We start from the raw sequence: 17250 nt of genomic DNA, 5'->3' as shown, positions 1-17250 counted from the left end.
GTGGTCGTCTTCTGTTTCCCAAGGGTAAAGAAACAGACAGCCACGCATCACATACTGCAACACCTCACCTTTTGGCATTTTTGTCATCGATCGAAAGAGCCGAACAACACAGACTTCAACAAGTTGTCTTCGTCGATTTCGTACCAAGCGCTTCTTGCAAGTTCGCTCGGTAGTCACGTAGCCTTCACTGCATTCGTTGAAATTTTTCTTCTCATTTAGGTCAACCGCACAGTAGCTTGACTTCAGACGCCGCGTAACAAACAATAACACGGCGTGGAATCGGCTCCTTTTGCGCAAAGCGGCTTGACGTTTTACCGCCGTGAGCGCATCCCCGCGGCAGCAAAAGTTACCCACCAGCCAATTTATTAGCACAACTTCGAACGCTTTTTCTTTTGCTTAATATTTTCTAACTTTAAACACATTGTTCTGGTAAAATAAAATATTAGTTAGTTTTATACCTGCGTATTTCTTAAGTCTTAGAAAAATTTAGCAGACGGCCCCTCGTCTTGAAAAAAAAAATTCTCTCGGGGCACCGTCTTGCTGTAATTGGCTGATTCCTCGTTGCGTCAGCGGTGACGTCTTTTCGTTTCGTCATTTTGACGTCACTGTCAATAACTTTTGACAGAATTTGTGACAGTTACGTAATACGGCCCCTGGCAGTCCTCTGTCACCACCGCTCGCATGACCACCCAGAAACGTCCTTCTATAGCGGTCAACGCCATCATTTCAGGTCCAGTTCATTGCCTTGAAGGCATTTTCGCCGCGTGCGCTTTGAATTGGTGTTGTTCGATGAGTCTCAGGTGATGGTGGTATCAAAGATGTTCACTTTGTTGACGGTGGCTGTGGTGGTAGTAGTAGTAGTTGTAGTAGTAGTTTTTGTTGTCGTACTAGCAAACTTTTATTTCTAGAAAGTGCTTTTACGTATACACAGACTACTCCGTGTTGTCTCCACAATGCCGGTGAGCTAAAACTAATGGGATAGCAAACCATTTCTGCCTGTTTGCTCCACTACTCCCTTACGCGAGGTGTCAAGTGCACATGTGCTACAGTGCCGCAGCGCCAAGTCACAGGAAAATGCTACAACGGAAAGGAACCCCTGGGCGTACCATTATGCAGGAGGCACCGGGTTCGAATCCTTGGAACGGCGGGAACGCACCGGTTTTGTTCAAGGGTGTGAACGTCTTTCCCTGTAAAAAAAAAAAAGAGAGAGAGAGAGGGGGGGGAGAGCGGTTGGAGAAGTCTCTCAGGCCAGATCAGCATCCTTACTAAGTTAAACCCCTCAAAATTCATTATTAAGCTGTTCTTCCCCGGGAAGTATAGAGCTTCGCACTCGTTCGAAAAAGCGTGTCGGCTGGTCGAGCGTTTGAACCCAGAAATTTGTGCCTCAGATTACGAATATTAATCGCAATAAACGGTGACTGAGAGGATGACAAGCACCGGAATTCGTTGTGTGGCGTTCACCGTCTCCTCAGCGCCCATTTATGCTGCGCTGTTTCGCATCTGTGTTTAGTGCCAGCAAGCGTGACGTCTCCGCAATCGTCACCTTGGGGATCGCGAAACAGTTGGTCAGCCCACAAGGGCACAGCCGCAGCCCGAGGAACTTTGACGCACTCAAAAGAAAGTATAGTAAAGGTCATGCCACGGGACACGGAATGATTCTGCATAGACTCTCGAAGGACTGGCATCACAATGACAGCTGCGCGACAACTTGGAAACGTGGCACCTTCCCCTAGAGTCCATGCTGTTGTGCATGAAGAGGCGAAGAGCCCTAAAAAACCTGGAAAAGAAACAACAATCAGGAAAGCGCTATTGATGAGTCTCAACCAAGGGGTGGCGGGGAGAAAGGGGGGGGGGGGTGAACAACTTTTACGTGAATATGACCATCGCTCTTCTGCTTTCTCTGGTCAGGCCGGAGAGAGAGAGAGAGAGTGCGAAAAAGAAAAAGAAAAATGATGTGGTCCATTTTTTCTCTCTGGCTCCGCTTTCTGCTTTAACGAGAACTGTGTAGTAGTTACCGCGCCGACCCTCCTGAGAACTGATAGTCATGCGGCATCAGTGTCGAAGCGAGCAGCTCCGGTAGCCGGTAATCTCGAGGCTCGGCCGAGAAAATAATAGCGCATGTAAGCACAGCCAGCGGCAAAAGCGCCGGGCATGGCTATTGGGAACTGGAAGAACGGAAGAACCGAAGTGTGTGTGTGGGGGGGAGGCAGAATGGACAGAGAGGCGACGCCGCCATGGAAACAAACCTGGCAAAGCACTGCGCTGGGGGGAATGTTGAGCGTTGTTGCCGCCGCCTAAAAAAGGAAAAAAAAGCAGTGGAGAAGAAGAGAGCGAAGGATAAGAATAAGGAACCGGAGGAGAGCGCACACCGCTCGGGGGCGCGCAAAGAGCTGGCGCCGCTCGCGCAGGGAGTGCAATGAAGTATAGCGGAGTCCCCCCCACCTCTAAGTCATTGTTTGGCGCACGCGTAATTGTATACCTCACGCTCGTATCTCCCCTAATTTACGGGTTTTTCGTTTCTTCGCCCGCGCTATAGTATACGCGCATCTTTTTCTCAGTTCCGCGGACTATCCTGCAGCCGCGCGCGCTCGCACACACGAACCTCCTCCGCCGCCGCCGCCGCTTCCGTCGTTGTCCCTGTTTATTTTTCTCTCTTCCCCCTCACTCTCTCTCTCTCTCTCTCTCTCGGTCTATCGTACCCTGTGCATTCCTGCGCTTCGTGCGCGAGCCTTATATGCCGGCACCTTTCGCCCCCACCTCGCTCGCTCCTGCTCGCCATATTTATGTACGATGGTTTTGTTTGTTTTCTTATTCTTCTATGGAAGCAAAAAAAAAAAAAACGCCCATGAGCCAAATGAAAAGAGTGGAGAGGCTGAGACGCCAGAAAGTAAACCCTTCTTCCGCCCCCAGCGACGAATGTGCCTGTTCAATTGATAGTCGTGTGTATGCGATGTGTATATGCACTGAGAGAGAGTGAGAGAGCATGCTGGAACGGCAGAAGTGAGGGGAGAGATTGTTGTTAGCCCATGGAGAAAAGCAGGCTGAGGAAGGAGGGGAGAGGGCAAAAGGGGGAAGGGAGAAACGCGGGCTCTTCGCAACAACGAAGAAGGGAGCTTTTCTCAAGTGTGCCCTCAAGGGTTTCTCCAAGTGAAGAGGGTTGCCATCTCCGCTAGGAAGCTGCCAATGCGGGCCTGGATTAACAGTTAACTAAGCTCTAAAGTAGTAGGACGACTACCAACCACCGATCGCGCGCGTCATCCCTAATTAACGCCGCGTTGACGTTCACGTCGAGTGTAATTGTACACAAATGGCTAGTCTGTTTTGGAGCAATTTGGTAGTACTGAGCGGATAGTAGAAAGAAAGGGAAAAAAAGAGCGGAGGGGGATGGGGTTATGATAAAAACAAAAGACTTAAGAGCACTAGCTCTGTGCCTCGGAAATCGGGCTCACATACAATCACCACGCACAGCACCTCCACAAGCTTGGTCGCAGCATACGTTGCACGCGGTGTAGTTTGACATGACTTGAAGGTCATCGCTTAACCTTGTCAGGTTAAGTTCCTCTAAAGCATTTTATTTTGGGCAAAAAAAAAAAAACTGAGCAAAACTCATGAGCTGCCTGGTGCGTCTATCTTGCACCGCGTAAGTGTCCGTCACCAACTGATAATCGTGTTCTGCGGACAAGGATCGATGGCATTAAGATTGGAGAGTTTTATCATAGCGAACACGTTTCAGCGTAGACGTTTACCGGATTAACGTGTATCCACAGCGCACTCTCAGTTTCACCACGTGGGACAAGGTGCCGCGCTCTCGCCAACCACAGCGCCTGCGCAGCAGGCGTACGTCAACCCGGTGCACGCCTACGCTAATACATCATTTTCGGAAGCGCTGCAAAAACATAGACAGAAAGAAAGGCAGACAAGGACTAGCGCCAATACACGTCCGCTATGCTAAAACTCTCAATTGATTATGCTTGTACTTGAGCATAGCGTCACCTACATTCGTTGAGAAATGTGCTCCGTACATATTTTTGTTCGGTCTAGTGCAGCGTGCAAGTGCAACTGAACGAGCATCCCAGCTTGAGAACTTTTTTTCGCTTCTGCATATTCAGGCAGCATCCAGGTCTGCAAGTGAAGAAGGGGGACTACAGAGACAGGAAACACAAGAAGAAGCAAAGCTTCGTCCTCCTCCTCCTCCTCACTCTCGAGTCGAGTGTCTGCACTGGTCTGCATAGCCGGAGAAGAAACAGAGGGAGGGGGGTTGAGAAAGAGAAAGAGAGAGAGATGGGGAGGGAGCAGGAGGGACGCTTGCCGTCGCCGCCAGCTTGCGCTGCAGTTCGGCGCTCTCCTAAAATTACGACTTCCCGGGGAAAAATGCGTGCATGAGTTGGCCTCTTCGCCGCTGCTCCTCAATTGTTGTTGAGAGGGCGGGAAGCTTAGAAGGGGAGAAGGCCCGTCCGGGAACAGCTCTCTCTTTTTTTAACAACCGCGTTGCTTTCTGAGCGCACGCTCGCGGCCCTTGTATTTCTTCCCGCTGATGCACTTGACTCTTCCCTCGTGCGCATTGCGTGCTGTGCTTTGGTTTCTTTCTGTGTCAATTCTGGCTTTTGTTTTTTTGCACATTTTCCTTCTTTTCTTTTGTTTCCTTCTCCAGCGACCGTAGTTTATTTCGAAACCCTCTCATTCCGCATCCAGTGCGATTTCTTCTTCGCCTTCAGACTTTTTGTTTTTTTTTTAACTGTTTGCTTTCTTGCGAGGAACCGCGAGATTCTGTTCGCTGTTATCGTTTATGAGCACGAAAGTTAGGGTCCTCATCTTTCTGACCTCGCTCGCAAGCACGCGTGCGTTCAGTCAATAAAGCGAGTAATTCTTTTTTTCTTTGAAAATAACTTTTGTTTTACGATGTCGCTGCTTCGCAAGCCGTGCAGACTGTCGCGCTGCTTATTTCTACGGGAAGGAAAGCTATCGCACGGTAGATTTTACGTGTGTTTTGGATTAGGCGGTGTTGACGGTGCGGTCTTGAGAGCTGCGAATGACTTTACAGGAAAAGCGAACGCGATGAGCGTTTGTTGCATGCAGTCTTCGGACCCTTCAGTCGGATACAACTCAAGAACGAAGTGGCAAATGCCCCTCAAACGAGACCCACCAGCGAGTGGCATCGACCAATCCTCATGACGTCGTGGTTAATCCCCTTGGGCGTTCTAGCATGGGGGGGGGGGGGGGGGGGGACGTGCTCTGTTTCTTTTTGAGTCTTTGTCTGAGACATTCATATTTCACGCTATAAAAGCTTCTCTCGTTTTCTTAATTGCCAGAATTCGCGGTAATCCATCCCTCTCTTTTCGCTTCCTTGGTCAAATAAGTTAAACTTTCGCCTTATTTTCGACACCAGCATGCAAACAGCGGTTCATTTAAAAAATAACAAAAGTAGGCCTAGTTAATACGCAACTACAGGAACAACTGGTCAAAGATGCCCTGAAGTAGGCAAGACACATTCAACGATGCGTCTTTGTCTCCTAGTCTTTCGTTCTCTATACTCTCCCCCTTGTTTCATTGCGCTGCAGCCATCTAATATGACTTACCGTAGTTGCACAGCAAGGCCTGAAGCACGCCATATGTATTTTTGAGGGTTCCCATTCTCGCATTTCGCCCCCAACCAACTGCAGCGCAGCCTGAGTAATGCACAATCGAACTGGCGTTCCGCTCCGCAGTAGAACGCCACGAGAGCTGAGCCACCCCGGCGGTTTCTCTGCACCGCAAGTCTTTCCCCTGAGAGAGCCCGACAACACGCGGGGAACCCAAGACGTTTGTCGCGTGACCCCTCGGGCCCGCGGGCGGGCAGGAAGGCAGGTACCCGCCCCGATTCGCCCCGTGGACATGTGTTTTTTCGCCGCCTGTGCGGAGCGGCGACGACCAGGCCGGTCGAGTCGCAGCAGCAGTGGCGGCGGCGGCGCTCGGCTAATGGGGCACCGGCGCCACTGCGACCGTCTGCGGTTTCCTCTCTCGGGGAAGCTGGCCGGCACCGACGTCTACGCGGACGGACAAAATGCCAGGCTTTGCTGCTTTCGGAAACCTCTCTTTCAGTCCGCCTTTCTTCTTCTGGGGGTTCTCTCTCCTTTTGCTCAGTCTTTTTTTCCCTTTTAGCCGCTGGTCTTCTTCTCGTTCCTTGTTTAATTTTTTTTTTTAATATTGCCCCGCCGCGGTGGCTCAGTGGTTAGGGCGCTCGACTACTGATCCGGAGTTCCCGGGTTCGAACCCGACCGCGGCGGCTGCGTTTTTATGGAGGAAAAACGCTAAGGCCTCCCGTGTGCTGTGCGATGTCAGTGCACGTTAAAGATCCCCAGGTGGTCGAAATTATTCCGGAGCCCTCCACTACGGCACCTCTCTCTTCCTTTCTTCTTTCACTCCCGCCTTTATCCCTTCCTTTACGGCGCGGTTCAGGTGTCCAACGATATATGAGACAGATACTGCGCCATTTCCTTTCCCCCAAAACCAATTAAAAAAAAAATTAAGAGTTCAACTCGCTTTATTCTCGCCGAATTGGCTGCAGTGTCTTCTCTGCGAAGATTCTGCTGTCCGCAGGCGCCGCGGAAAGAAATCTTAGAAATTACCCAGTGTTTACAAGCGTCGCAACTGTGGTACTAAACGCGGTTTTCCGAAAGTAGAAGATGCCGATTCAAATGCGAAACGTTCTTACTTTTTTTTGCTCTTTCTCCCTATTTTATTCGCTCTTCGTCCTTCCGTTCAATGTTTAGGCATCTGCGCTTACAATGGCTTTCCGGTTCGAGGTTGATGAACATAAGCACTTAGGAATTTTGATCTCATCGGATTTGAAATGGAATAGGCATGTTTCGTATATAACATCTAAGGCACTTACTGCGCTCTATTCGTTGAACCGTTCCTTAACATCTGCTGCACCTGACACCAAATTATTAGCGTATACCTCACTTGTTCGTTCAGTACTAGAATATAGCATAATTTTTTGGTTTCCGTCAGCAACTAACCACTGCTTAGATCAATTAGAAAGCGTTCAGCGAAAGGCCATTAGATTCATTTATAACAAGCACCGCCGTAGCTATTCCCCTACAGCACTGTTACGCAAAGCTGGTCTTTCAACAATACAAAATAGGGCCAAATTCTTGCGGATAAAGTTTCTTTTTCTACTTTTAAATGATGCATTCAAAATAGATAGAAACAAGTACTTGTCATTTTCCAACTCAGTACACTCGAGAACAAAGCATACTAAGCACATTAGCGAGTACAGATTTCATAGTGACACATTCAAATCTTTGTTCTTTCTGCAAGCCACGTGTCACTATGAGATTGGAATGCGTTGCCGAGTGATGTGGTCACCTGTAATTCTCGTGGTGCTTTTTTGGAAGGATTGTCAAATCTTGAATGGGAATAAGGGAATAGTTTTGGAATTGTTTGTTTTTATTTTGTTTCTGTGTACATGATTTATTGAATTGTATTTCATTGCCTTGTTCTTTTTTTGAAGTTAATTTGCAACCAAGATTTTTTGTTATTATTATTTTGATTCCTGCAGTAACCTGACTGTAAACGTTTTTTTTGTGTGTATATAATTTATCCCTGTCCTGCAAGAGCCTCCACAATGAGGCTAGCAGTATGTTGGAAATAAATAAAATAAATAAATAAATTTGTTTCGAAGGAAGGCAGTAAGCCACTTGAGAAGCTAGACCATTGCTTCATTGTGGGGCCGTGTTTCATTGGGGGGGGGGGGGGGGGGGGGTGCAAAGCTACTCTAGCACATTAAGTACTTCGGGAGATTAAGCCAATCAAAGAATGACGACATTGTGCTTGCGCAACTATTATTAGCGTTATCTCCAAAAGTCCTGTCAGACACTGTGCCTTTATTTACTCCCACACTTTAAAGCAGACTTCACATCAACCAAATTTCCGGTACTCAGTGGCAACACTTCGTGGCGGCACTGCGATTGTGGCACAAGTCACTGGTGCCTGCCACCTGCTTGCTATGCCAGCCGCAGTGCTGGGACAGATCAAGAGGCCTCGTGTACAGTGTGGAGTGATTGGAACTGTTGAGTGCTATATTAATTAGACGTGAAACTGAAACGGCTATTCTAAGTCATGACATTACATCCCAATTCATGACATTACATCCCAACTTGCAAACTGCAATGAGGCACGAGTCTTAGAAATTTGAACGGGAGCCCAAGCTACAAGCTTGAACTGTATATACATTTACCGCCCATAGAGGGCCGATTATCGCAGCCAACGTCTCCGTGCCGGCACTCCTGCGGGATTCCGTTAAAAAACACTCCCGACCGTCCAGGGGAACATTAAAGCGGCAGTGCAGACACCCTGTCGAGTTGCAACAGAGCGTCGAAAGTCCCCCAGCAATCTTTCCCGCTCCTTCAGCCGCGTTCTTTTCTGCCGCCCCTCTTCTTCTCCCGGGTCGCCCCCCTTCCGCCGGTGCCTACAAAACGCTGCTTTCTGCGAACGGGCCTTCCGTGGCTCGCCTTTCCCGGAGGAGTAGTGGCAGTGTGGGCTGCAGCCGCCGAAGGGACCGTCGTTTCTGAGGCGCCTCCGAGGCTGGTCAGGCCGCCGGAAAGACAGGCCCTACTTTGGGCGCCAATTTTCGACTTCCCCGCCGCCGCCACCACCACCGCCGCGGCGGTGGCGGTTTGTGCTTGGCGCGCGCCCGCGCACGCCGTTGCCGGCTTGCCGCGGCGCGCCAAAAAGCAAAAGCGAAAAACGCGCGCGCACGCACGCACGCACGCACGCGCTCATGGCCTGCGTCGTCTCTTCTTTCGTGCGCAGCCCGAGGGGGGCGCCCATTGGCCGATCCATGACGGGCCGCAGCGGCGGCGTGCTTCGTGCGCATGCGCGGAGGGAGGCGGCGCCACCTGGCGGAGGACACCAGCAGCAGCAGCAGCCGGCGGCGGCGCACCAGGCTCAGCAGTCGCGGCACAGTCGCAAACTGAGCAACATGGACTACTACGGCGCTGTGGCGCTCGTCTCCGGATGGGCCTGCCTCCTCTACTGGAACACGCTCGAGGCGGACTTCGCCTACGACGACAGGTGAGTGTTGTGAAACGCGGCTGCAGTGTGTTTCTGCCTGTGTGACGCTTTTGACGGCCGCACGTGCTCGCATACGTCTACTCTGAAAACTTCTGTCGGCCGAGTGAGTGAGTTCAACAGCCACTGGATTAGGAGCTGCCTCGTGCAGGACGTCTCGAGCAACAGGAGTCTCGCTAATTATTGTTTTCTTTCTCGTGTATTTCCTGTGTGTGCGGGGCACAGGACGAGTTTTCTTTTTTTTTGGTTTTCAGAAGCGGAATTACGCTTAGTTGTTGCGGCGTTATCACACAGCAGGTGACGGACAGCCGGCTTCGAATAACTTATAGTTGTCTCTCGTGTACGCGATGATTACATCACAGCCACATAGATTAGATCAGAGAGAGTTCCTGGTTAAGCACTGATATCTGGAAAGTAATGTGGAATGTTTGGCGCTTCTCTCCGGCGTGCCTGAGGATGTCAGCCAGCGGAGAGGGCACCGTACAGGCCTACTTTTCATGGTGGCATTTGCAAACACTTTCATGCATCGGTATTTCCCACCGTGCAGTCCTTGCTTTCTATCAGCATGGCGACTTGGTTTTCAGTTTGCCGACGGCGTTCCGTTCCGACAGCAGTGAATACCCGGTTACTTAGAGCAACTATACGCTAGTTTCGTTTCCTCCACAATTCAGCTCCCTTTTCTGGCTTCTACAGTGCGAATGCACCAGCAGTGCACTAAGTTCATGCAGTCATGAGTTCAGGTGCTGCGCACTTTTTCTCATTCGCGCAGCCATGAACGGCGTCGGTGAACAGTCCCCACTGCACGGGGTCTGCTTTTGAGCAGTGCAGTCGTACACTTACGAAGCTACCGAAGGTCCTCAGCGGTGAAGATGAGAATCACCCTCCATGGATTTTGAACTTCGTGGCTGTCGTGAATGCAGCACTGCAAGTCTCTGGTCTGGCGCAAGCCTTGACCAACCGTGTATCGTTCAACTATAGCTGGATTGCGTGCGATAGAGTCAGTTTGGACAGTATATCGATAGGCCTATGAGTCATGATATTGGTCTTTGCGTTGTTTCAGTGCCTTTTCAATGGAGGCGTGCGCTGGCCAGATTTTGTTACACGCTTTCATTCCCTAAATGACATTCCGTACTCTGCATCAGCACATCCCAAAAGTTTCGTTGATGCTCTACGAAAAGCAGAAACCTGTCTGGTTAAACAACTACACTGCGATCCGGCCATATGGACCTATCAGTTGCAACTTGTGTGGGGCAAAAATTGTCTGCACCGCTTTCTCTGGCACGTTTCAATGAAGCACATCACATTCACAACGGCAATTTCGTTGATGACAGTGTTAATACAGAGCATCGACTACTTCAAGCCCTGCAGCAGATCAATTGCCACTGCGTTTCGATAATGAGTATTGGTCTGAACCGTCATTGTGGCGGCCGCACTTCAACACAAGCGAATTGCGAGAGTCCCCGTCTATGGTGATTTTATTGCGCGTAGGTAAACAGCATAAATGGTTTGAAATGAATCCGAGTACTACTTCACAATGGTGTGCCCCATGTTTTAGGAGGAGCAATGAATTAATTTAGATAGGGAAGCGGCGAACCTAAGAGATGGGGGGAGTGGAAATGAGATCTCTTCGGTCAGGAACTTGGTCTGTATTCAAGATTCCATTTTCCAGTGTCATGAAATGGTAGTGAGCACACCATATTCTACACGCGTTCCTTGGTGCCTCAAAATACGTCTTCATACATTATTTTTTACTATAAACTGTATTCGGAAGATGCTGCACAAGCGAGCCCATAATCCCACACGCGCTTACATGTTAACTGAGAGATTTAGAATTATTGGGTTTCGCTCATGTGTGTAAGAGAGAAAAGCAGGTCACTAACTGCGCAAATCTAAACTACAGCGCCAAGAAGATTCAACAACCATCTATTTAGAGCCTGGTTTCTATGATTGCCTCTTTTTGGTGCCTACAGTTTTGTGAGCTACACTGAAGTCTGGTTTATGGTCACGTCACACGTAGGTGTTCTCTTCAAAGTGACTTGCCGTTCATATGACGACGCGCGAAGGGCTAAGAACTGCTTTCATAACAACTTAAAAACCATATCGAAGGAAGCGATGTGCGGAAATATGATGTAAAAGTTTTCACAAAAGGAAGGCAGAGAAGAAAGATTGTTTTCGTTGTTGCCTGCAGGTGTGGCCTTACACTGGCGTGGGCAAATTGCAGGTTGCCCCGGGGAAGTGTGCCGCATGCTTAGGCTGCAAAGCAGCTAGGCGTGTTCTTGATTTCCGGGCTCGTAAAAGCTTTATTGGGCACCTTTACTCTCCTGGACTGGTCGGCTTCACATCTTTGCAGAGTTTGCTCAGTCACCGTTTTCTGTCTGTCCATGTCTCGATGAACTGCAAGAATGTTAACGATGTAAACACCGATTTCTAGCGTTCAACAGCGATTCAGCATCACTTGTCAAAGTATGCGCTCAAACTTCCCCTATATATACGACAAAAACTGCATTGCAGGCGCTTAGTACGTGCCCGCACAAAAAGAATCTAGTACGTCAGAAAAAGGACTTCTCATTCTTTAACCGCGCGTGCTCAACGTCTTTGAGTACTACAGTATCAAGCTTCCGACATTCAGTCACGCCGTCATCTTTCGCGCAAGCAGTAAGAGGAAGCAAAGAAAGTTTCTGGCAACGTGCGGTAACGATAGACAGACAAACGCCCACGGAGAGAAAAAAGAGAGCTGTGCCGTGAAGAGGCCGTCTTGGCAGAGACAAATTGTTCCTTCCTCCGGCTGCCTCACGGCTCGGCGCGTTCGAGGAGAGCGGAGGCGTTTTCGCCGACGCGCGAGAGCAGCCGGTATCATCCGAGCCGCGGCGAAGCTTATTTTGTGCTCGGGCACGGGTCTAATTGAATGCCTCGGTTGGCCCGGATATCGATTCCTGAGCGCGCGGGCGAGAGGACGGCATATGTGCACATCGCGAATATGTGTTCCAGGTGTGCGCGTGTAGCGTTTCCACCTCTCCCTCTCTTTCCCCGGAGTTCGTTTCTTTTCCTAATGGTTTGTATTCTTAATGCATATAAATGATGTGACCGTGGAGCACCGCGCAGCTCCTGCTATCAGGTTTCAGAGTCGAATCTTCGCGCGCCATTCCCTCCAGCTCCGCAGCAGCAGCACACCACTGCCCCCTTGCTGGGCCTTCGCGTTGCGATCTCTCTCGAGGCAGCGGGAGCCTCTTCGGCGTTGCCGACTGTCGAGTGTGATTACACTTGAACGCTCCTCGGTATGTGTTGTGTGTGCCTCGGGGTCGAACCGATTCATTTGGAACGGGCCTCTGCGGCAATCGGCGCGCGGCTCCCGGGATGCGGTAACAACCGCCGCTTCTCTCTTCCTCCTCCTCCTCCTCTTACACGGCCGCCTCTGCCAACCGCTGTATATACCTGCGGCGTTTACCGTCTCCCTCCTCGCTTGCGAGGTGCGAGGAAACGCAGGAACGTCCCAGCGTTGCTGCTGCTGCTATGCCTTGTTCCTTCATCTCCTCTCTTTCTCCGCCAAATCACCACCACCCCGCTTCTTTCGCCGTCATTACATCTTGCACGCGGCCACCACCTTCTTGCTTTGCCTGTGTGTCCGGTGCCATTTGTGCCCTCTAGTGGAGGGGAAGGGAATCACGTAGGCACGAGGAGGAGAGTACAGCCTAGCAGCCTCGAAGAGAGAGAGAGTGAGTGATAGACAAATGCGTATTTGCTTTGCTGTGCCTGTGTAGCAGTTCTTTTGCTTGGGTAGTGTGTTTGTGTGTGCGCGAGCGCTGGTTGGGGAACTCGGCTACGGGACCATCTCTACGCGACTTAAACACTCGTGTATATACAGGAGCGTAGGAAAGGTTATGGAGATAACAAGGTAGCTGCTGAAGCTTAGAAGGTTCCGCTGCATTTTCTTCCTTCCCACCGTGGTTGGAGGCGGGAGAGGTTGCTGTTTATAGCAGTGCGCGCACTTTGCTCTTTTACTGCGGGATGCACGCGCCCTGTGCGTCGTTGACTGATAACTACGGCGTCGCCATAGGAAAGTGCCTTGCCATATGAACGAGTTTGTTTAGAAAGTCTGCCTCGAGGTTCACGGTCCAGTGTTAGTAGAAAGGGTATTTCATGTGGTATATGAAACAGTAACAGGAAATGCATAAGAAGTACGCAAGTTAGCCCATATTAATGGATTATGACCATAAACAGATCCTTGTGTGATAGATAAACTACCGGAGTTAAGCTGCATTTCAGCACTGTAGTCATGTTTCACGTAGTTTAATGACTTAAACAAAACTATACAGCCGTGCTTGTGCTCTTAATTTACCTTGAGCTGAACTTGAATGCCGTGCTTTGGCATTATTCAGCTATGTAATTACCTTGACTTCAAGATATGCCACTCATACAGCAGAGACAAAAAACCGCGGTAACTCGAGATGCTCGACTGATATGTACCGTATACACGTGAAGGACCTGGCATTACGCTTGCATTCGTTGCTACGCGCTAGTTAGTGCTATACATACATTTGATGTCTTGTCGGCCGCGACGCCGAATTCTCCTTATCCGCGTTCGTAAACGTTCAGAGCCCATTTGTCAAAACGGCCTGGCTGTCGCGTATGTCTGCAATATGAGGGTTTGTAAGGCAACCCAATGGAGGAGCGCTCGATATACCATCGATATCCATGATTTTCGGTTCTCTCCGTATTTAGATTTTCTTTTTTTTTGCTCGCTGTCAAAATTGGAGCGATTTTTGATAACAAAGTGAGGGGAACAACGCCCGACAAAAAGCTTTATCCTATGCTCTATATAAGCTAGCGCTTTCTTTAGTCTGCGCGTTTGCTTTGTTCCGCGGCGGCGAGGCAGGACTGAGAGAACGGGTTGTATAGCACAGCGAATAACAATTACTACAGGGCTGTATAGCTCCGACAAGGGAACGATTTCCCCGCACAGACTCTTGGACGGCATCGATCGTAATGCACCATCCATATATGACTTCCCTCCGACGAGAGGAAAGAAAACGACAAGGCTCGGTGGTCCATTCGTTTCTTCACAGCTCTCACGCGTGACAGCCTGCTCGAGTCCTTCACCCAAAATCGGTAGGATTGGTAAAAAAAAAAAAGGTAAAAGGAAGATGGAGGAACAAAGAGATGGAGTTAGCTCACGCTTCGGTGCCGGCACCGACGTTTCTGGCCACCGAAGTGCTCTACAGCAGTTGGTCCGTTTGAGGTTAGAGAACCTTTACCGCCGCCTTTCGGCGCGGTTGCGGCGTATAAGGAATCCAATCCTCGAGAGAGGGGAGGGGGAGAAAAGCGCGGCCGGCGGCCCGGACGGAGGAGATCGCGGGGCGCTGGTCGGCCGGAAAAGGGCCTCGGGGTCCCCCCGGTGTCAGAGGAGGACTGAATGAAGACGAATGACGAGACACCGGCAGCTTATATGCAGCTCCTCTCGTCGGGCGGGGTCACGTGGAAGGAAACAGAAGAAGAGAGAAAATGAAAAGGAGCGACGGGGAGGTGCGTCGCTAGTGTAGCCAGCGCCCGTGGATGCAGTATGTATGCCTATACGTATACGCGCTGTGTGCGAGCATGCGAACATGGCCAAGCGGTAGCCGGGCCTCAAACAGCGACACACAGGCGGCTGAGGCCCATGGGCCTCTCGCATCGCGGCCTTCTTGTCCTTCCTACCTCCTCCATCTCTCTCGAGGCCGGCTGTTTCCTTTTATTTCAATCTCTGTTGTCTTCCCGCTACCGGCCGCCCCGAACTGCGCAACTCTGCTGAGCCTGCTGATGCGGCCCGTGGGGTTTCGGTGCGCGGATACCTCAGAGTCGATGTGTGTGTCTGTGTAGGAGTGAGGGAATCAGCTTGGCCCCGAGGCATACGCTCTGTAGCGGCAGTGAAGCGTCCGGGCTTTTGATAGAACACTCTTTCCCTTCGTATACCGCGTCGAAGGCGTGTTCGGTCACATGCACGCCTCCTTCGCCGTAGTGAGAAGTGTGAGTGCGAGCCGGCAGCGAATTCGCGTTGTTCCTTGGTTTGCAGGTTGCGATCTGACTCTATATACCCAAACGTTTCTGTGCGCTAACTGTTCGAACGGGTTCCAGCTAATGTATAGGTGACCACAGGGAAGCGATTTGTTGCTTGCCTGCCTCTGCCGCGGAAGCAAGGAGCGCCCTGTATCCATGCATGCTTCGGCACTGCGTCTTTTGATTTGATTCGCGGGAAGCGGCGGGGTTGTGACTGGACTGTCACAAGCCTGCGCCTGTGTTGTGCTGGAGAAATTTTGACGAAAGCTGGCAGTAGAAATTGTGCCGTCGCGGACGACGGGAACCAGGATTTGCCTTTCTTAGTTGTTTTAGGAGAACGGCGCCTTTATCGCATCCGCACACGCGTGAAGAAGATTTGATTGGTCAGCAAAACTTCGTGCTTGAAAGGTACGCCTTCCCGCAAAGGCATTGTCCTTCCGTGTCACGTCAAAGTGTGAGAGAAAATGCTCGCGTTTCGGTAGCTGCGCGGCTGTCAACTCGGACACACCGCCTTGAGCGAACAAGAGAGACACGCTGCCGGCGCTGTAAATTTCGGGCTGTCACAAGAGGCCGAGTTGTGCGCTGACTGCGCTGGCATAACGCCGCCGCGCTGGCTACAAAAAAAGAAAAAAATTCTCGGGTCCTATTCTTTGAGGGCGTGCGAAACTAAATACGGCGTGTGTGTTTACCCTTCTTCATTTTTTGGTCGTTGTTCACGTTCCAGCGGCGTACGTTCACGGTGCGTCGGCCCAGGCGCTCTGTAGCTGCTATACAACACACGCGGGCACCATACACACACCGCACTGGCCTGTGTGCGCGAGCAGCCAAGAAGACAGTGTGAAAACACGGCTCGATCTGACGCCGTCGCGACCCCGTAATTAGCCGGCCTGAGAGGAGGAGGAGGCAGCGGTGTCTCTTTCTTGTTTTCGTTTAATTTTTTCTCCCCTTGTCTTTCGTTTTCTCTCACCGCTCTTCCTTAGTTCTTCTTTCTCCGTGCCACGCCGTCCGACCGGCGCAGGCACACACCCCTACGTGCACCACCACGCCGGTGTGTGTTTCGGCGCGGCGCGCACGGCCCGTGATTGACGTATGACGCTTGAGACCACTTCACGGGGCAGGCATTCACTGTTTCTTCGCGCAGCAGCGGCGGCGATTGTTGCCAAGACCCCCCCCCCCCCCCCCCCCCCCCCCCCCCCCCTCGTCCTTTCCAACCATTTCTTTGCTGCCTGTGTTCTTACCTCCGTTCCTGTTGTATAGCCCGCGGAGTTGCTGGCGTTCCTTTCGCTGGTATTTACTTGTCCGGGCTCTGTGTATGGGTGGGAACGTTTCCAGGGGTGCAGGTTTGTTCGTCGGCCCCCTTTTCGCCGCTGTTGTTGTCTTTGTTGGTGTCGCTGCTGTTGGTTCAGTCGCCGTCATTGTTGTTGCTGTTGTTTGTGTTGTCGTCGAGAAGCGTTCAGTGTTAGGACGCCTTGACGCGAAAAACATTCACCCGAAGCAAGCGCGCCCTGTACACGCTTCCGTTGAACCAGCATGTTTATTTAGCGTTGTACTCGTAACGCGCATTAATAGTTAGCCGACAGTCGAAGGCCGAAATATGAGGGAAAAGGAGACAGGAAGGTCCTGTCGTCGTTGGTTACCTTCGGCCCCGTCGACTGGTTGTAAATACTACCACGTAATTGTCCGCATGATTCGGCTGCACAAAAAAAAAAAGAAATGGGCTAAAGAGCTCTTAAAGCAGACATCTTGGCGATTTGATTGCGTTGGCTCGTCGCGTCAAACCTCCATGTTTCGTCGTAGTGATTTTTAGTGCTCGCATATACCATGGCTTTGCTACGTGCTGAAGGCCAATCTAACGCAGCTGGAGCTTGCAGCCAACAAAGAGCAGCACAATCCTCTAGATGACGTAGTGCTGTCTTACAAAGCGAACCAGAAGGGAAAGGGAGGGGAGGTGGTGAGACCGAGAACTGTTTTTTGTTTTATACTACGAGGCGTGAATGTGTCGGGTCAGACACACTCTCCATATAAACTGTCGGAAACAGACCTGTTTCCTCTAAATAACATCGTGCTACTCAGTTTGCAGAGCAGGAATCGTTGCAATAAAAGTTAAGCGCACGCCGAGGGCGTAACTGGCAAGTCTGTTCAAATCCCTGAACGCGAGACGGGCAATGA

General features: G+C 50.8%; 1 protein-coding gene across 1 annotated transcript in view; it reads left to right on the top strand.

Moving 5' to 3' along the window:
• The window catches only part of Tmtc2 (Transmembrane O-mannosyltransferase targeting cadherins 2), a 315006-nt gene that overhangs the window by 121723 nt on the left and 176033 nt on the right, over positions 1-17250 (top strand). Inside the window, exon 2 of the mRNA XM_077654186.1 lies at positions 8794-9054. Coding sequence (XP_077510312.1) covers positions 8822-9054 — 233 coding nt within the window. The 5' untranslated portion in view covers positions 8794-8821. The remainder of the gene's footprint in view (positions 1-8793; positions 9055-17250) is intronic.

Source organism: Amblyomma americanum, chromosome 2 (assembly GCF_052857255.1).
Source record: "Amblyomma americanum isolate KBUSLIRL-KWMA chromosome 2, ASM5285725v1, whole genome shotgun sequence".
NCBI lineage: Eukaryota > Metazoa > Arthropoda > Arachnida > Ixodida > Ixodidae > Amblyomma > Amblyomma americanum.
The sequence above is the reverse complement of the archived record's forward strand: the minus strand, read 5'-3'. Positions and strand labels throughout refer to the sequence as shown.